We start from the raw sequence: 21,528 nt of genomic DNA, 5'->3' as shown, positions 1-21,528 counted from the left end.
TCTGATGAGACTATGCCATGGATAGCCATAGAAGAAAGAGTCCAAATTAAACGGTTTCAACTGAATTTTGACTCCTGTTTGGATCACCTACAGATGTTGGTGTTGGTAATAATCTCTTGGATGTTGGTATTTGCTCCATTCCTGTTGGTAGTTTTTCCGTGGTATCATCAGTGGCCTAATCCTTGTGGCGCGTGGCGGTAGGAGTTTGTGGTTGTTATTTTGAGGAGTGGAAGTCTGTTTAGTAATACATAATGCCAAATATTATTAACGAAATTAAATTAGACTTTAAAGATGTATTGTTACGACCGAAGCGAAGTACTTTGCGAAGTAGAGCAGATGTAAGTCCTTTTTTTTAACATCGTATACCATATGACCTATATATTGTATTGTGCATTTGCACATTAACAAAATTTGCCACTGATTTAATTCACTACTATACAATCTTTACAGGTTGATTTGTATCGAGAGATAACTTTTCGAAATTCGAAGCAAACATACAAAGGCATACCCGTGATAGCCTCTAACATGGATACAGTTGGAACTTTTGAAATGGCCAAGGCCCTTGCAAAGGTGTGTATATTCTATTTGTTGGTCGAGATAAGCAGGCCAGTCGACTGAGAGGTGTAAAGCTTGTGTGACCGGTTCAAGTACAGTACGAATGCGTTGTGTTGATACATAGGGAGGTTTAAGTGATCAGATGCACCTGTTTCCTGTACATTAAATCTGGATACTTTATGTACTTTTTATTTGTTATTGTATGTTTAAAATCGACGATTTGAACCGAAACGACTGGTAACTAAAAGCATAATGACTTAAAAAAAATGAACGATTTAGGATTTGAGGTTCTTATGGTAATGAGTTTTGATGCTGTGCAGGCTTGAATGTGGTTACCAAGATTTCGGAGCAGAAGACCACTCAACAATAATAACCACATTTGAAGTTTGATGGAAGTTATATTTAGTGACAGGATAAAGTGGGGTTACAATGATATTGTACCTGAAGTTCCACTAAAAATAGGTTAAGTGAAATGACTCAAAAACAGAGAAATGGGAGGGGGGTGGCAGCATGCTGCTAGCAGTCTACAAATTATTGCTGTCTTGTAACTGTACTGAAGGTGTGTCCACTTTACTTTGTTATTGACTACTTGGATCCTTCATTTATGTATGCTAAGCATGATTTTTGTGTTGTTACTTTTCAGCATGGGTTGTTCACAACATTGCACAAATACTACAGTTTGGCAGAATGGAAGGATTTTGCAGAAAACAGTCCTGAATGTCTGCATTATGTGGCAGCCAGTTCTGGTACAGGTCAAGTAGACTTTGAGCGATTAGCACAGATTCTAGCTGAGATTCCAGGTGTGACCTACATCTGCCTTGATGTCGCCAATGGTTACTCCCAGCAATTTGTTGAGTACGTCCGCAAAGTGCGTGCCACCTTCCCCAGTCATACTATCATCGTGAGTCAAAGTGTTACTAGCTGCCTGGAAGTAGGGTGTTGTTAATTTTAACAAATGCTTCCTTAGTTTAACCTATCAGGAAAAAATAATTTTAACCCTGTAAACACCATTGGTAACTATATGCACATACTTTATAACTCTGTACAGGCATACCTCGTTTTATTGCGCTTTGCATATATTGCGTTTTTTTACAAATTGAAGGTATATGGCACCCCTGTGTCAAGCAAGTTTATTGGCACCATTTTTCTGACAGCATGTGCTTACTACATGTCTCCATGTCACATTTTGGTAATTCTCACAATGTTCTCGCATTGTTTTTTTTTAGACATAATGTTATTGAACACTTAATAGACTACAGTATATTATAAACATAACTTTTATATGCACTGGGAAACCAAAAAATTTGTGTGACTTGCTTTATTGCGGTGGTCTGGAACCAAACCCGCAATATCTCTGAGGTATGTATTTTGCACACAGTGTATTTATGGATTTTAGTGGTTCTCAGAATAAACAGTGATCATTTCCTTAATCACTGTTAACTAGTTGATGTTTGTGATGGAGGCATGTAGTTTTTTCTTTGAGGCAAGAACTGAGTCTTTAAACATTGTTATTTAGTTGAGTTTGCCTTCAGAGGGTTAATGTTTAACTTTCTTAAAGCTCTTGTTTTGGGCCTCTGAAAGAATAAAGTCTGTCTTCAGAGCCCTATTAATTGACTGTTGTATCTGTCCATCCTCTGCTTCATTTATAAGTATCACAAATTTACCTTTTTTTATGAAGCGTATCTCATCAGCAGACAGAATTATCTTAGGGTGGCTAATAAATTCTTTAAAAGTGTGACAAAGTTCAAATATTTGGGAACAACAATAACAAATCAAAATGATACTCGTGAGGAAGTTAGGAGGAGATTAAATTCCAGAAATGCTTACTACTTCTCAGTTCAAAATATTTTGTCTTCCCTTCTGATTTCTAATAACCTGAAGATTAAAACATAAAAAACAAAACAAAAAAAACAATAATTCTGCGTGTTGTTTTGTATGGGTGTGAAACATGTTCTCTGTCTCTGAGGGAGGAACAGTTTGCAGGTGTTTGAGAATAGGGTGTTGAGGCAGATATTTGGGCCTAGGAGAGAAGAGGATGGGGTATGGAGAAAAGTGCATAATGATTAACTTAAAAATTTGTACTCCTCCAGTATTGTCAGGGTGATTAAGTCAAGAAGAATGAGATGGGCGGGGCATGTTGCGTGCATGGATGGGGCAAGAGGTGTGCACCAGGTATTGGTTGGGAAGCCTGAGGGGAAGAGCTGCTGTGGAGACCTAGATGTAGATGGGAGGATAATCTCAGGTGGGATCTATGCAAGATAGGAGTTGAAGGAGACTGGATTTTGTTGGCCCAAGACAGGGTCTGGTGGAGGGCATTGGTGAGTTCAGTGATGAACCTTTGGATTCTGTAAGCCATCTATTTAGTTAATACAGTTGTGAAGAATGTTAAACATTTATTAAGGCTTTTGTATAATCAAAACCAGATGGCTACATTATTTTGCCATTGTAGTCATTAAACATTGTTTCTTTTAATCTTCTTTATCTTATGCTGAACTCTCATAGCAAAAAAAAAAGTTAGTTAAGCATCAAGGGCAATTTTATCTTTACCTTACCATGAAAACCCAACTTCACACATATATTGTGGTACAGGAAAAACATATGCACTGCATGTTCTTGTGATTTACAAATGATATTTTCCCAAGAATTAGTCTAAGAAAGATTGATAAATCTGAAGTTGAAAGTAGTATCAGAAATGATATCACTTAATTGTACTCTTGCATTGGTGTCCCATTTGGCCTCATTTTAAACTATCTGTACTTTACTGGGTTTAGATTTAATTTTATCTGTCTCCTCTATTGGGTTATTCAGTATATTTCTTAGATTTATGTATGTTTTCAATAAGTGCTTCATGGCTAAGTAATTGGTAACTATTCATACAGTTAAGTGTAGGTTACTCCAGTTTTTAACCATTGATATATCTCCTTTAAATAGTATACTATTTCATTGTTAGTTTTAATATGTTTTAACATTATGTGTTCAGGCTGGTAATGTGGTGACAGGTGAAATGGTAGAGGAGTTGATTCTGTCGGGAGCTGATATAGTAAAAGTTGGGATTGGTCCAGGTTCTGTGTGTACTACCCGCATTAAGACAGGTGTTGGCTTTCCACAACTGAGTGCTGTGCTTGAATGTGCAGATGCTGCACATGGACTACAAGGACATATCATTGCTGTGAGTAGAGTAAAAGCAATTTATTATTGTCTAAATGCTTGTAGTATAGGAGAAAACCTTTAAATATATTGGGTATCATGTGACTCTTGGTGTGGCAAGATGTGTTCAATTACTGGTAGAAAAGGAACAGTTAGCCAACATAACAGCATAAGCAGTTAAGTGATAGGTTACAGATTGAACTGGCAGTGCTTAATTCCCCTTAGGAATATTTTAACTTTTCTCCGCTGTTATGCTATGCAACACTTTACCTGTTATGGATAATATGAAATATATATGCCAACAGGATGGAGGTTGCACGTGCCCTGGTGATGTTGCAAAGGCGTTTGGAGCAGGGGCAGATTTTGTGATGGCTGGAGGAATGTTTGCTGGACATGACCAGTGTGGGGGGGATGTCATCCAGCGCAATGGGCGCAAATTTAAGATGTTCTATGGCATGTCTTCTGCAACAGCCATGGAAAAGCATGCTGGTAGAGTGGCAGAGTACAGGTATGTTTGGAATCACTTAACACATATCTTGAAACCAGCAGTTAAGGCTCATTGCATTCTGTTTTAAATACGAGTTTTATAAGAATATTTAAAAACAAATATGGTCTTGAATTTGAACTTAAATTAGCAACTGACTGCCAAGCCCATGCAGCATAGTTTTTTAGATGCTAATAGTGCCTCAGCTAGTCTATAAATATTCTTCCTTTTGTGAAACAAGAAGAATGATTAAGGAGTCTCCTACTGGACCCCATCTTCAGCTGACAGACATTCTAAAATATCCTTCTTTAAGATGAGGTTAAACTAATGTTTGTGAGAGTTATTTTGAATGAATAAGTATGTTTTGTATTTTGTTGTGCATAATGCTGTACTATTTTTTATAATGCTGTATTTTAAAATGCATCTGCTGATTTTATCATGACTTGAAGAACAATTGTTAAGTCCTGCATTGCATCACATATTTCTGGTCATGGGTATGTGACATGAAAAGTTGCAGTAAGGCAGTTGGTGCCATTTGTCATTTCTATTCGCAGGTCATCAGAAGGTAAAACAGTGGAGGTGCCATATAGAGGTGATGTGGAAGTGACTGTACTAGACATCTTGGGTGGTTTGCGCTCAGCATGCACCTACACAGGTGCTGGTAAGCTGAAGGAGCTACCTCGACGTGCCACCTTCATACGCTGCACCCAGCAAGTGAACCAGGTTTATGATAATATTGGCCAGGGTGAATAAATGTGCATTGACTTCGGTGTATCACTTCCTATATCTTTCTTCCTGTGTTCCTATATTGAGCTGGTGCTGAATCTGCTGCATGCTGCAATGGTAATACACTTTTAGTCATATAGGGAGAAAAAATAATGATTGTGATGTAGAATGCAGCTTTATGTTTAAGAGAAAACTGCTGAATCATACAAGGTTGTTTCGTGTAGTTGTAATATGTTTTGATAATTACAGAGAAAATCAGAAATGTACATGAAAGAAAAGATACCTCTAAGAGTACCGAGTTTATCTGCATGTGTTGAATCGAGATACCTGTATGATATATCTTTAAGATTACTTTCTGTGTAAAGAAAAGTTGTACTTCAGATTGATATAGATGGCAGATGGATGATATTGTCAGCAAAGTGTCAGATTGTGTAAGGGCTGTGTTGTGCACGTCTTGGTGTTTGCTGTTTGAAATTGTTGTTGGAATGTTTTATGCCTTATCTATGCTTTCTCCCACAAGATTCTGAGATAGAGGTTATATTATTATTCAAGAACATTTCATCTCAGTTCTGCCACTCCAGTACAAGAATTCTGAAATGCCTATATTTATTCCTGTTGCTTCTAATACTATTCTTTTAGACTCAGTATTCTGGATTCACTTTGGTTTGAAGTGACTTGAATTTAATTATATACAGTATTAAAAATGACTCCTGATGTATACAAGTGAGAGATTGTAAACATAATTTGCAGTACTGCAGAGAATTACATAGACATCTCTAGATTAGGTGACATTACATTTTCAAGTATTGGTGTGATATGTGGCATTGGTATTTCCTTTCATAGAAATTATATTTCAAAGAAAAATGTTGAAAATTGTAATTTCATCTTGCATTGATACCATAAGTTAAAGGAGATATGTATTTCTCTGATATATATAAAGATATGCAAAATTTTGCTTGTACTGCCAGTTCATGTTGCAAGTTAAAGTAGCATTACCTGTAATTCCCCTTTATTGAACAAGTTAATAGTTTCTATCCTAAGAAATATAGTTACATAATGACAGCTGTGTTAGTTCACTGAAATGTTGCTTTGGATGTGTGTGATGTAACATTTCTGTTTTTAAACTTTATCCAAATAAAAATCCTAGCTAAACAAATATTTTCTGAACACAGTACCATGTAATCTCATAACCTTGTCAGCTTTAATTAGTTGGTAAATCATAATCATAGTCATAATCACTCACATATCAACCAGATATGGAAACACAAAGTTCTCACATTAGTATGTGTTGCAGTTATGTCTCCATATTGGGTTGAGATTTTTACTTTGATTTTACCATGGCACCAAGAAGTGATGGTGACATTCATAATCTAAACTTTGTGTTTGCAGAAATAATTTAACCAAATTTTTATTTTGAAGAAACAAGTATATCTTACAGTCTAATCTATTTTGGCTTCATTCCACTCTCATGAATATGATCTTGGATTCTCATGTGAAGTTGATCTAATATTGCATGCTACAAATTAGCAGAAGTACATCTGCCATGTTGTCTATCTCATTGCCTGCAACACATGCTTGCTTTTGTTCCCTTCTTCCAATTCAAAGACAATTTTTAATCAGAAGCAAATGGACAGTTATTATGTTCAAAATCATTATATCAAAGAAAATGGTTGTGTATTCTAAACAGTATTGAGGTCACAATGGTAGTCAAGTGCACACCCATTCAGGCATTATGCCTTTGATGTGATATTAAAAGTGTGTTCTTATATGAATGTTATATGTTGAACTTCTATAAAATTGTTTTGTAATAATTGTTAATTGCTGTTATTAATGTTTATATCATTCTGTAAAACTTCCATATTGAAAGGCTGTTAGACATGCTTTCCTCATCAGATTGTGTAAGTGGGCTTAACCTTCTTTAAGGTGATCTAAACCCCTCCATGCTACAAGGCTGCTGGCTGGACTTAACTCTGGAGTTAATGGTATAGTGGTATGCTAGTGCATTACAGGCCAGCTGCATAACATATAAGTAGTGACATGTGGACAATAAAGGTTTAAGGGATACATATTAAGATGGGGGTCTCAACCTTTTCCAGACCTGCAGCCATGTTCATCCTTTTTTATTTACTTGCTGGCTGCAGGATATAAATGAGAACAATTTATTAAAAGGAGCTAATTTGGTCACTAGTGTAAAGAGAGTGTAGTTTAAATGCCTGTATTTATTGATGTATTGCACAAAAATTAATTTGGTGTTATAGAACTGAATGCCCAACACTACCTCTAATACCTTCAAGGCCATTTTGTTTGAATTGTTTCAAGGCATGGGTGTGAATTTCCATCAAGGTGGGGCAAGACCACATTCTGTTCATTTCATTATAGGGTTAACTCTGATATCCTGAATGTTTCGAAAGTGGGCAGGTTTTGCAACCATGCCTTTCTAATTTGAATCTGTATGATAACATCTGGTGGGGATTCCTGAAGGACTGTATCATCAAAAATCTGCATGCAGTTGAAGAATGAAGGCAGAAATGACAGCTGTGATGGAAGGATCTATGGGAAACACTGGCTGTAGTTATGGAAAGTTTAATTTGACATCTGCAAATGATATTGAATACATGAAGCTGGATATGATTTTACATGAATAAAATCTCCCTGCTTTATTAGTGTTGGGAAATTAGAACAAGTGCTGAAAGTACAGACGTCTATCCATATACATCTCTCAATGATCCTATATATTCTGTATTTTAAAATTCTGTAAATGGTTAATTGCTGTATGTTTAGATGAAAGGATACAAACAGTACTGGAGTTCAGAAATGTTATGATAGTGATGTAAACATTTGAATCAGTCTGTCCATATGAAGTAGGTTATTTAAAACATCACTGAAACAAAGTAGCACACTGTCCTTGAAGGGCCTACTTAGCACAAAATCAGTAAAATCCTCTTGGGCAATCATCTGCAACAATTGGTTAAACAAAGAGACTGATGGTTTGGGAACCATCTCCTCCATCATCAGGGTTCTGATGATGGTTGATTGCCCAAGTGGATTTTATTAAGCTTAATCACTGCAAAAGCTTCAAATCATACATTAGCACAAAATCTCTTCATATGGAATTAATTTTAGTATTTTATGCTTTTTTCAACAAAAGTATTTGAACTAGTCACCAATTTTCAATCCTCATAGATGAATTGTGTATTCAACTTCAAATGTCAGAGAATTTTGTCTTTCTCTAGAGGATTAAACTGCTTCTAGTCTAACATTGAGTATACTGTAAGAAAGTATAAAGGTATCTGCTAATTAAATAAAGTGATTTTAATTTTCGTATTAAAAAACATTTTCACTGCATATTTTGGAGTGTTTATCTTTGCTGCTCACTCTGTGTAGTGGTATAATGGTTATGTGAATCTTTGGAAGAAAAAACTTTTTTTTTTGGTTGTATTGTGGATGTGTTTATTATAATGTTTATTTCATTAAGCCTTTGTAATTTTAACCAAGAGATTGTTTTTTGAATGACATGTATATAAAATTGTTGATGTATAATTATATTTTAAATAAATCTGTTGAAGTTTTCCAATTGTTTCATGTATTTAAGCCTGAAGTTTCACTCGAGTCAAAATGAGAGGACTTTTCTACAGGTAAAAATTGTGAAGATGATGTCCAAGGAGCAGACTCCTTCAGACATTTGGTCTGGTGAAGAGATTCTCCCTCCTTCTATGGAGCCTGAAGATTCATATAAAATCATGCATACAAACAAAACTGTTTCCACTTGAAAGGACACTAATGCCAAACGCGTTTTGACCTCAAGAGGTAATCATCAGTGGCAAAACAAATTCATATAATACAATTCAAAAGACTGGTTTGCTACAGAGAATAGAAGGTAAGTACTTTACAAAACCATACTTACATAACACCTCACTGTGTACATCTTTATTCATCATCTTTACAGTGTGATGATGAAACATAGACTGACACATGAGGCAGAATATTTTCAAATGCATATGCACCTCCACTTTTATTGGCAGCATCATTAGTAGCATTTTCATAACTTTAAATACCTCCGATAAACCCTCATCTCAACCATACAATGAAAAGGCAGGAGGAATAAAGTAAAATTAAAATGTGTACCTCAGTGACCCCAAGAGCTATGCTGGCGGTTGGATAGCTACTGGTAGGGCCTCCCTAGCCAGATTGGTCGAGGGGGAGAGGTCAGACTAAGACAGGTATCCTGGTCCTCCCGGTTGGGGGTTGGTCACAAGGCTAACAACCTTGCACCGTAAAAAGGAAGATGTTTCGTAACCTCAATCAAAGCCTCAGACAGAATGGACCTAACAAAAGGACTGAATGGAAGAGGAGAATTGAGGAGGCTATAGAAGAAGAAGAATTTACTACAGATTTACATCTCAGTTTTTTTAAACCACTTTATTTGCAGTTAAAATTTTAACATAATAAAATGGCCCAAAACTGTAGGCAGTGAAGTTGTGTAATTTATTAACAGGCATTGGATTATTACATTAAGAAAACACTTTACATGAATCATGTAACAATAAAAATAAGTTATGAGTTGAACATTTTGAACACTGGACTGAGAATGATTGACCTTGAAATTGAGACATAGCTTTGTTTCCAAAGGACGAATAGTATGGAGGACAACTGTTGTGAAGAGGGGATGATTTATTAATATGCCAACTTGTGTGGAGCTATGAACTAGGCACGTAGTCGAGCTTGAAGATGGTTTTATTCTTGTGTAAACTGCCAGAATACACTACAGTAAGTGACACGTGTAGCTGACTGTCTAAGGGCTGGGCAATCGGGGTTTGATCCCCAACAGAAATTGGATTTTCTTCTAGCCTCTGTGTCCAGAGCAACTTGGTCTGTCCAATGGTACCGGGGTCTTTTCTCGAGGGTAAAACGCGGCTGGGGCGTGATGCTGACAACTAGCCCCCTTTTGGTGCCGAGGTTGAGAGTGAGTAGGGACTATACCTCCACATCATACATACATACATCTTTATTACATTCCATGGATCCATAAATTAGTTAGATGACAATAGGATGTAGAATAAGTCATAATAATACAATACATGTTATACAAATACAAATCATACTATTATATAAATGTCACAAATACAAACAAAGTGTTCACATAAAGTAGAGATAACTTACAAATAAACCCACCCATTATATACAATAGATAAATTATGACTTACTTGTAAACATTAGAAATTCATCGACAGAGTAAAAGGAGTGTGTAATTAAGTATCTTTTTAATGCTAGTTTAAATTGTGCCTTTTTATTTACAAGACTTGTGAGATTTGATGGTAGACTGTTGAAAATTTTGAACCCTGCATAATATGCACTCTTCTGAAATCATGAGAGGTTGGCAATTGGTCTATGAAGCTGATTTTTATTCCTTGTGTTGACACTGTGTATAGCAGAAATAGTTTGAAAATGTTCTTGGTTATTTACAATAAAGTTCATTAATGAGAATATGTATTCACATGGAAGAGCTAAGATCTCTAATCTCTTAAACAGACTTCTACATGAATTTCTAGTTTTTACACCAGCCAATAATCTAATAATTTTCTTTTGTAAAGTGAATATTTTTTTACTGTTTGATGAATTACCCCAAAAAATTATTCCATACTTCATTATAGCGTGAAAATAGGCAAAATACACTGATCTGAGTGTGTCAGTGTTGTTGACATGCAACAGAGATCTAACTGCGTAACATGCGCCACTTAACTTAGGTATCAGTTTATCAATATGATTAGTCCAATTTAGGTGATTATCAATTTGCAAACCCAAGAATTTTGTGTTTATTGACTCTTGTATATACTTCCCATTATAACCAATACTTAAAGCACATTGTGGAGAGTTATTTGTTATAAATTTTATTATATTCGTTTTATCTAGATTTAGGGCCAGCGTGTTAGCAGTAAACCATTTACTCATACGAGACAGAACTATGTTTGATGTTGAACAGAAATCATCAAAATTTTTATTTGAAATTATGACACTTGTGCACTTGTAAGTGCTAACATTGGCATGTAGCAGGATGGCTTTGTCTTCAAATCAGAAGACAGCCGTCATCAGTCCAGTAACTTTTTAATAATGAATTACGAAGTACGTCACCTTCGCAAAATAGATAGGTTAGCCATGGAAAAGATGTGATTATCGTTGGAATTTGTTTGATAATCTGTCGCTTAATTTTCTTTATTATACGTGGTACAGTAACTGAAATTATACGTAGTAGTGTATGTGTAATGGAGAGTAGTGAAGTTCGGAACTGTCGAGAGAATAATCTGTAATTGACTATTTATGTAAAATGGGTAATAACAAGTGTAAAGAGAGTTCTGAAATTTCGGAACAGACGATGTTATCACAAGAAGAGCGGCAATGCTTACGTAGGTTTTTTAAGTCTGTGTGCGGTGACCATTCAGCGTGTCATAAGGAAGATTTGAATGCAAGTATTAAATTATGACACGGAAATATTTCAGATCTTTGCTTGTCTTACGGATGCATCTTTCTGGCATTTTTCATATTGCGATTTTCCCATATTTCTGTATCCAAATACTGGAATAGTATTGGTTGACATGTTAATTAAGTTTTGTTCCACAGGTTAGATGACCAGTAGTTTGGTTTATGTCACTGTTGTTTTAATGTGCGTAGAATGCAGATGGCCAACAGTCTGTAGTGGTGGAGAATGTTGTATCCTATGTGACCCTTTCACCATGATTTGTATATACAAGATCCAGCAGAAACATCCAAAGTAATGTCATTTTGAAAACAATCAGGTATTTTTGCTGGACCTGTATATATGATGCAAATGAAATGCGAATTTTCTTTCATTTACAAATATAGTCATGGAGCAAATATAGCAGGACATGCACATAACTGTATGACAGGGAAAAGTTAACTTCTTGAGAATAACTCTAATACTATAAGCAGTAAATTATTTTTCCTTCTTGCTTGTTAGGGGAGAGAAGGTAACAAAATATGGAGAATGTGCTCAACTTTTAAAATGATGGGTGAAGGTATGTTATAAAGATCAGTTAAGTTTAGTTACAATAAGTAAAATTAAAATTTAGTGACAGTTTAAGAGGTTAAGGTTGTTAGAATGATTTAGATGCACACAATATGCAGAGTATGAATTGAATACTATTCTTTGTATGTATGTCATTTATTTATTATATCCTTTTCGAAACGGTAAACAGGCTGCTCCTATGTGGATTTATTGATCTGTGTACAGTTTGCATTCAGTATTATGAAAGATGCTTGGTACCTCTATCTGTGATGTTTGCTTCTGTTCTTATGTCTGTTTTACACACAACCACATTTCAATAATTATCAGAATGCTAATATTTCTTTCAACAGCAACACTGGCAAGATCGTATGGAAAATGGACTTCTGGCACTAGTTGAGGACTACTTTTTCAAAAACAATCCAAAAAGTCCAGTCCCCTTTGACACATTCATAAGTTTGTTTATTAAATTAGCTAAAGATCCATGTGGTGAGAAGGTAAAATTTATTGTTTCTTTGCTGAAACAAAACAGCAGTGATGGTGTGCTGACCTTCAGTATTTTAATGGAGGTGAGTGTCTTTTTATATTGCTTTATAGGAACACTATGTTGAACATTGTCCATTGTCTGAGGTATATTTGATGTACTCCTGCTTTTAGGTTATTGTCATTATACAGACTTTATTATTATTATCCCATCTATTCACCACTTTATTGGGTATGTACTGCCATGTACCTGAGACAGACCTTGTCCCTAAGGTACATAGGGCAGCAGCTATTTCTGGGATACATCATTGTTTTTAGCAAGTGCTGCATGTATTATATAATTTTAATTTATGACAGCGTCTTTCGAATGATGTATGAAGTTCCCAAAATGGTGGTCTTATGCAGTTCCCTGATGTCGTGTTCGCCCGGGATGTTTGCCAAATATTTTCTGAGGGACCTGGAGACAGTTCCTGTTGCTCCTATAACTATTGGGATTACTTTTGCTTGCACTTTCCACATTCTCTGTATTTCTATGAGAAGGTCCTTGAATTTCAAGATCTCTGCTTCCTTCTTAATCACATTTTGTTGTTGTTGTTGGTGGTGGTGGTGGTGGTGGTGTTGGTGTTGATAATGGCTGGGATCAGACCCAGTATATCAGATGTACTTCCGTGGACAGTGTCCAGCATTGTGTTCATATAGTGAATCAGTTATTGTGAAAAATCTTTAGAAAATCATTATGTTGCTTTGTTTATGCCACTTTGAAATATTTGTGAATTTGTATGCTTTGTACTTTCCCAGTATAATAAAACATTTGTTGTTTGTATTTATCATCTTTATCATACACTTGGGATTAGTATATGAAATTATTAAGTTTATATGGTGTTATTTGAATCCTAAAGAATTAGTATATTTTGTGTCTTTTTTCAGTATGTGAAGAATATAATATCATCTTACGTAATAATTCTAACAGTAACAGATCATGCAGTGTTGAAATCTTGGAGGACATTGGGCGTTGAAATGTCAGATTGGAAAGTGATTCTAATGACAAAGTCTCTGTGCCAAGACCTGGAAGAAGAGAACATTGAAGAAAATATTGAAATATGGTTTGGTTTGTGCTCACAATTTCAGAAAATTCAAACAGCACTTTTGTTTCATTTATACCACATACCACAGGAACATGTGTCATATGGTGATGAAGTGGCAGAGTATTGTCTCTTCCCTATGTGCAAGGGCGTACCACCACAACATAAGCAGGTATTCTCATCAGTGTTGGAAATCCCAGATGTGCTGTTTTTGAATTCATTGTTACCATCAGCAATGCAACAACAGTGGAGGTTCTGTTTTTCTACAGGGATTCATGGAGAAAGTTTTGCAAAAATGCTTGGACTTCTTGTGGATAAAGGACCAACAGTGATTATTGTGAAGGACAAAGAGAAGAATGTGTTTGGAGGATATGCTTCAGAAAGTTGGACTGTTGGTCCAAATTTCCGAGGTAAGCTTCATGTATATGTTACTGGCAATGTATAGAATGCCTAAGTCAGTAGGCAAAGTATGAAATAAATTGTAATGTTAATATTGTTTGGTTGTGTTAATTAAAATTAATCAAAGTCGATTGGGTAAGCTGTCAAGATGGAGGTTGTGCAAAATAGTCGCGAAAACACTGAGCTACTGAATCTGAACACAACAAAAGTTTTGAAAATTAAAAACAATTGTTTTATATTAAGTTTTTCCAAATATAAAAGATAACATAAAACTGTATAAATCATATTATAGAAATTTCTTTGTTATATACTTTGCCTAAAGAATCAGAGGGATTTTATAAAATTCCTTGGTATTCTATATATAAAATAAACTGTTAGTTTCTTACATTGACTAAAAGTTCTAGGCATTTTGCCTGAATTTCATACTTTGCCTACTGACTTTAGGTATTCTATACATTGCTGGATTTCATAGTTTGCTGGTAACATATATATGTTACAGTAAATCACCATATTTGGGGATGTGTGCTCTGGTGAATGAATGTACCAAAGTCATTAGTGTTGTTGAAATGGAATGTTGTAAATTCTCTAATCAGTGTGCACATTCCAAATTGAGTTCAGAGAATGTGGATTAATATGAAATGGTGTGTATCATGAGTTGAAAAAATTATATGCGTATGCTTTTCATGAGGGGTGCAAAATGAGAATATAGGCCTATATGTGTCTAGAAAGTACACATATTTGGCATGCTGTCCCCTGATCTTTGTGACTGCATTTACCATTGAGTTGTATTGTGTAATGATGGTTATTTATTTAAACATTTTTGGTTGTGCATTTGTCTGAACCTTGTATGGGATGGTATCATTAGGACTACTAAATATTCCATATACTATTGTTTATCACAAAATGAATTCATTCTGGGACTTGTTTACTAGAAGCTACTTTCATAAAATGTTGTTTTCAAAAGTGGCTCGTTAAATTTATTTATTTGTATTATGTATTTTTGTTTTTCATAACAGGAGATGAAAAGAGTTTCTTGTTCAGCCTGTATCCAGAAATGAGGGTTTGTCACTCAACAGGTTATAACAGTCACTACCAGTACCTCAATATTCAACAGCAGACACTGCCAAATGGTTTGGTAAGTGTCACATTTGAGTTTAACTGAAGAGAGTATGTATAACTTCATATGATAGGTAGTCAAAATGAAGGCTTTAATGTGTTGGATATACAGTAGTAGTCTTTTGTTAGGTAAACTTCTGAATATTTGCAATTTGTAAATTTGTCATGAGTTTATTATCCATTATATTTCTGGTTCCTTGTGAAGCTGTGGTTAATTTTAGTCGATTGAGGCAGGGTGCTATAGTGCACACTGATTAGTTGTTTGTGACCACTGGCTGAAGTGTTCAGAAAGTGGGTTATGTCGTGGATTGTGGCCTTCTCAATCACCAGGCCTATGTCCATGTGAATTTTACATATTAAGCACAATGATGGACAATATGTTTTTGAAAAATTTGCAGTTCCAGTTCAGAAACTGAAAGACAGCATTAAGAGAAATTAATATTTTGAGATAACATATTTCTCGCTTGTCTAGAAATATTTTTGAAACATGCAACATCTGCAAAGAAGCAGAGGGGCAGTTTCAGTGTCTGAGAAAAGCAGACAGCAATATCTGTATGTGGCCAGTGCTTGGTGTATATGCTCATGTGTCGTGAATTGAGACATTGCTATTGTTTCCTGTTTGTGCTGACTGTATTTCTGTTGCAGGGATTGGGTGGACAGTTTGAATATTTTGGCATATGGCTTGATGCAGAGTTTGGAAAAGGTCACTGCAGTGAAACATGTACTACATACAGGAACTACAAAATGTTATCTGCCACAAAATATTTTGAAATAGACCTTGTTGAAGTATGGGCTGTTGGACCAGAATTTGAAAGAAAAGACACAGAGGTATGATTATATGGATTTATATTGTATAAGCATCTTCTGAATGAAATTGTGTGGAAGACTGACTGCTAGGGTATTTTATTCTTGTGCGCGTCTCTCTCTCTCCCCCCCCCCCCCCCCCATACATTTTTAACCACTTGGTAGACAGACACTGTATAAACATCATGCTGTTGGAGAATGCTCTGCTTTTATTCTTTAGTAATTCCCTGGGAACTTATCTGAACATGACAAGATGGAGGTGGTATGTTCCTCTGAAATGATAACCACCCACAAGACTACTGGTGTCACAACCCAGAAGACCACACAATCTGAACTCTTACCACTGAAAATTGTAAATCTCATACCTAGAATTTTTGTATGACGCATCACTAAATTACAAAATTATTAATTTATCAAGGTTAAGAATGAGTAGGGGCTATACGTCCTCTCTCCCAAGGCACCTACATGGCATATAGCGATACAGCTTTACTTTTTTTTCTGACTGTAGTAGGCTGTATATATAGATTTAAAAGCATGCAAAGGCATATTTTAACTACAGTTAAATTATTTTTTTCCAATATCTGACATTTTAGTCAGAATGTCTGAAGAGAAAAAACCATTGGCATAGATGGGAAGATAATATTAAAATGGATCTTCGAGAAGTACAGTTTAAGTGTGTGGACTGGTTTTGTCTGACTGAGAACAGGGTTTATTAATGTTCTCTTGTTCTTGAGATCTGTTCAAGGCTGAAAATTCTTTGATTAGCTGAGTATGATTAGTATTATTTATGTTGACATCTGTGAAAGTAATGGGAGGAATTAAAGGAAATTTGGTATCATGAATTCTACCTGGATATCTGGATATTGTTTGTAAATAATCTTACCTTTACCTGAATGAGGTTTCTGTATTATGTTTCTAAAAGTAGTGTGAAAACAATCCTTTATTGTAATTTTTTTGTTTCTTTTAGGATGTGCGCACAAGTGTAAGAGAAAGTGATTTAGAAGCAAAAGCATTATTACAGATGGCAGGTAAAACCTTACATAGTGAAGGTATGGATGACAACCTTAATGAAGCAGAGGATATGTAATGCACAGGTCATCTCAGCAGATTTTTATGAAATTTGATATGGATATTATTTTCATTCCTAGGTTAATTTAATTTTGATCAGTGTTCATTCACTACAAACCCTACAGTACATGAAGCTGTATAAAACTTAACAAACCTTAAAGTTATAAGAACATATTCAGAAACTGTGTTTGGAACTACTGAAGTGATGATATATTTTCTTCACTAACAGGGACTAAAATTACCTGGTGTTATTGTGGTATATGTTAAGGGTCTGAAGGAATAGACATTGTAAGTTTCAGTACCACTTGTACTAATAGTAGATGTGTTCATAATGTGCCACTTTTTTATCATTTATCATTTATTGCATGGAAACATTTTGTGAGGTTGCCATTCTGCTTTCTTGCATGTTGTAAAAAAGGAATGCTTTAGTACAAGTTGCATATTTCTTAGCATTTCAAGACCTTTCATTCACATACATTATGAGTTGGCGAGTTAATTATTATCAATATGGAATTGTCAGCTGTGGAATATGTTCACACCAAGCTTCATGGAGGGACAGGAGAGTACTTACAGCTTGTTAACAGGATATCAAAAAAGTCTGAAAGCAATAGCCAGTAACTTACAATAAAGTAACAAGGAAAAAATTGTTTTTAATCTTTTCTCCTTTGTGGTGTATGTGCATATACATAATTAATCAAGAACTATAATTTTCCCTCACATTAAAATATCGTTTTCTAATATTCTGGAATCGATTCTGCAGTGTGCCATATTTCTTTTATATTCAAAGGTGAATGAAGTTAAACATGGAATGTTAAGATGTGTGCCTATTACTGAATTTTGTATTCTGTTTTTGAAGCTCTCTGGCTTGCCATCTGAAAAATAATTATGTAATTGTTGATTTATTATTCCTGTTCAAAAAATATTGAAAAGGTGAAGAAACATATTTTCTTGTGATACAGTAGACTCCTGATTATCCAGAGGTGGATTGACCAAGGTCAGTCTGGTTTAAACAAAAATTAAAAATGAATTTAGAAAATCTGTTCTAAAAGATAGAATGTTTAAAAAATAGAATAAATACAACAATGACATATTATTGAATGTATTCAGTTGATGCCAAAACCTGAAGTTCATGACAATAGAATGTTGTTACTATCCATTGGAATCCTTTTTTAAAAAAATAGTTGGTATGTACTGTATTAAATTTTATATAAAATTGTTTCTCTTATCACTAAATCTTTAAAAAAACCCAGAAGACAGCCATCTTCAAACTCACTGTCATGAAAACCTCAAATCCTACCAAGTATCATTTGTCTGTATGTAAATTTATGTATTTAATTCATTTGCAAGTTTCTCTTTCATTTCTAGTGATTATCTAGGAAAATATATTTCCCAATCAATCGGGATTCTGTTCTGCCTGGAAACACAGTAGTTGATTTATCAGCTCCATCTGAATATGTATAAAAATTTTACTTTATTTTAATTGACCACATTGAAAAAGAGGTAAGGAATTGTAAGTGGAAACTGCAAAGTTTTCTCCCTGGATCAGTTGTGTGAAATAGATACCATACTTGCTGAGATTGGTGTATGCCATGGCTTTAATTATATCTGTGAATTTTTATGAATGTGTAATGAAAATCAGTCATTTTTAGATTTAATTTTGCAGGTTGAAGCTGTTTAACAACTTAGTGGTACTATTTTCAGCATTGTGTCATACCTCATCAAAAAACTTCCAGATGTGACAGTAGGAAAAGCAGTTAATCTACATTTTTAAAAAATAATAATGATATAGAAACAGTGTGAGGTTGCTGTGATTCTTTGATTAACAGAAAAGGATAATTTTTTGTTAATTGGCCATGAAAGTAATTTTGACAGTTTTTATATTAATCCATATGGGACTGCAGAATTCTAGAGCCAAAATATAATTATTTTTTTGCATTAATCAACTTGAATGTTTGTTCATCTGGTTGTTGAGAAATCATTCCACTTAAGAATAGGCCTCACAGTTTTAAATTGGGCACTTACAATGCCATAATTGCATATATATTGTTTACAGTCAGCATTTATTGAATTCCATACATATATTTTCCTTCATTTAAAAAAAGTCTCATCGCGCTGGTTCGAGTCTTGGGGAAAGAAATTTTCTCATGAGCTTTCGACTGGTGTATGGGACCGGTGCCAACCCAGCATCGTGAGGAAATTGGGGAGCTATAATGAGTAGCGTAATCCAGTCAGGAAAGCTAGCAGTGGCTGGGGGTTTGTCGTGCTGACCACACGTCACCCTATACCTGGTTGGATGATCGTTCACCTCTGCTTAGGCATGTGAACGTGAGGCCAGCAGTCAGCTAGTCGGCTTTGGCTCTCAGAGGGCTGTTACGCCACGGATTATTATTATTATTATTATTATTAATAATATGTACTATACAGTTACAGCCAATAAATGGGATGCAAATATAAATAAAAGAATTTATTACCAACTTTATTCAACCAATTACAATATAAGTTATATTGTTCAAACTAGTCTTAGAATATTGTGTCTTGTATTTACAAACCGTTCATAATATTTTTCACTTCATGGGAAATTACCATTCATGTGTGAACTAAACATTTGTCTAAAAATTCAGCAATTACAAAATTGTGTTCTCTTTATGACATTTCATTTCCAATTATCAAACTTGCATGTATTTAAATACAATGCAATCAAATCACGAGCAGTCTGACGTAAGTTCGCTGCAGATGTTCCATTGTTACTTAGTCCAGTGATGCCACATTACTTCATCGTGTATTCGTTTGCTGAAATTGATATAAATTCTGCTATTTTTACTACAAGAACTTTGATCTCTATATATTTTTATGGTTTGTTCCGTAAAAATTAGCCTCTTCAGGGATAAGTTAATAAATCACTGAAAATCAGGAATTTACGTAAAAAGAAGCGAATCATTTCCACGTATAGTTATAAATGTTGCATGGAAGTTTGATTAATTATGTGAATAAAAACAAACCACACGTTTATATGTACTTGAGGCATTTCTTACAAAGAGATTATTTTCCTGGTTTACAGACCCACAATCATATGAGTTCACAAAGAAAGTTTTTTTAAGGTGGTGGATATGTCGATGGTCTGTGAAAGAGGCACGGGGGAATAAATGTATCCACATAAACGATTTTTTGAAAAGGAGATGCTGTGCATGGCACGTTATAAATTCAACAGCTTTTATTTCTTGGCCTTAAATTAAAGATCCTTCATATCCCTGAATTTGCGGTGCTTTTGTCATACACGGGCCAAAGTACTTCCTTTTAGACGTGTAACATTCCTTTGTGCAATTTGTCTTGCCTTGCTGTACAATTGTGTTGCTCTTTTCCGTGTGTTATCCTGTGTATGCAAAAGTCTTACAATGGCCTGATCCCGCATCCAAATTAACCTACCCCTTGTCTTCATAATGATTTAGGAAAAAAGCTGTGGTTTTCATTCGCCTATAATGATAGCTTTGTAGAACGACGACTTTTATAGTGAGTCTTCAAAGAGAGGCTTCTCTTCAACGATAGCTTGTTTTAAAGTTTACAAATTAATAAGGCATTTATAAATTTTTTTTGTTAAGTATAATTAAAGACGTATTTAATAAAGGTGAGTATTAACTAACATTGGTATTCTCAGCAGACATAATATTTATTTTTATTAATTGTCAAATAACAGCTGGTTCATTTGTATTGTTTCCTATATTTTTTGTATATAATATGTTTCTTCCCATTACACAGCTGTATAATTATTATTGGATTCGCTTTCAACATGTGAATAATTATGAAAAATTTAGCAATATAAAACAGTGTGTGCTTTATTTGATTGTTCATAACGAGAGGGGGTAAGAATGTTATTTAATATTATATAAATGCCATTGTTCCGATTTTATAAAAATTCTTTTAGCAGATACTGGAAATTGTCTGTTCATAATAACTTTAAGCAGGTTTCGATTGTTTCCTTTTAAACCCTTCTTCAGTTACTATTCATTATCATTTCTCAACTTACTCGAGGCTTCGAAAACCTGCAATTAGCAGTACTACGGTATCCTATGTAAGGACAGCAAAGTGTGAGTTGGTAAGCAAAGAATCAATCACGAATATGAAATTTAAAAAAAGAAAGTCTGTGATGTCACGACAGAAGTTCTATATTGTCAAAGTAAGCGACCGACATAAAAAGTGACAAATGCTGGGTAATCATTTTGTTTGTTATATTCCTTGCTTTCAGTTTTTAAGTTTCTGATCCGCTTAAGTGTGGACAGACTTGAGCTTATAGCCACTACACATTTCTTCAGTACCTGAATTCAGTTAACGTATCAGAACGCTGGATGAGTTTGATCGGACTTCAGCTAACTCATAACGTATTCTTGACTGCTTGTTAAGTTATTTAACAATGCTGCTTAAACTGCAGACATCATCTGCCTATACCGTTAAGGGATGACGAGGTAAGCGGTCGTTAACTTAGACCTTTTTCAGTTTATTGCTCTAGCATTCTTAGGACTGAGGTAAGCCACGGACGCCTCAGTCATAATAGTATGATTTACTTTCGAGACTCTAAAGGAGGCATTTTGAGTATTAATCAGGGATGTTAATCACCATAATTAATTTTTCATTCTTATATAATGTAATATTTA

The 21,528-nt window shown here is 34.8% G+C and overlaps 2 protein-coding genes across 3 annotated transcripts; both read left to right on the top strand.

The window, feature by feature from the left end:
- Nucleotides 1-139: 139 nt before the first annotated feature.
- LOC110827078 (GMP reductase 1) lies at nt 140-8,481 on the top strand. The gene is made up of 6 exons (XM_022058381.2): nt 140-338; nt 451-570; nt 1,199-1,456; nt 3,536-3,724; nt 4,008-4,210; nt 4,741-8,481. The coding sequence occupies exons 1-6, from the start codon at nt 252-254 to the stop codon at nt 4,937-4,939; spliced, it is 1,056 nt and encodes a 351-aa protein (XP_021914073.1). The 5' UTR covers nt 140-251; the 3' UTR covers nt 4,940-8,481.
- Nucleotides 8,482-11,082: 2,601 nt separating this feature from the next.
- On the top strand, nt 11,083-18,097 carry LOC110827086 (MTOR-associated protein MEAK7). 2 transcript variants are annotated; one of them, XM_022058392.2, is made up of 6 exons: nt 11,083-11,372; nt 12,284-12,499; nt 13,341-13,905; nt 14,911-15,029; nt 15,656-15,838; nt 16,782-18,097. In XM_022058392.2, exons 1-6 carry the CDS (start codon nt 11,235-11,237, stop codon nt 16,899-16,901), a joined length of 1,341 nt encoding a protein of 446 aa, XP_021914084.1. In that variant the 5' UTR covers nt 11,083-11,234; the 3' UTR covers nt 16,902-18,097. The 2 variants fall into 2 exon arrangements, with proteins under 2 accessions (XP_021914084.1, XP_021914085.1); XM_022058393.2 differs by lacking the exon at nt 11,083-11,372 and adding an exon at nt 11,408-11,943.
- The last annotated feature ends 3,431 nt before the right edge of the window (nt 18,098-21,528 follow it).

This window comes from Zootermopsis nevadensis, unplaced genomic scaffold, assembly GCF_977971745.1.
Source record: "Zootermopsis nevadensis isolate Lab colony 2312 unplaced genomic scaffold, Znev_1.0 Znev_ptg000004l, whole genome shotgun sequence".
Classification (NCBI taxonomy): Eukaryota; Metazoa; Arthropoda; class Insecta; order Blattodea; family Termopsidae; genus Zootermopsis; species Zootermopsis nevadensis.
The sequence above is the reverse complement of the archived record's forward strand: the minus strand, read 5'-3'. Positions and strand labels throughout refer to the sequence as shown.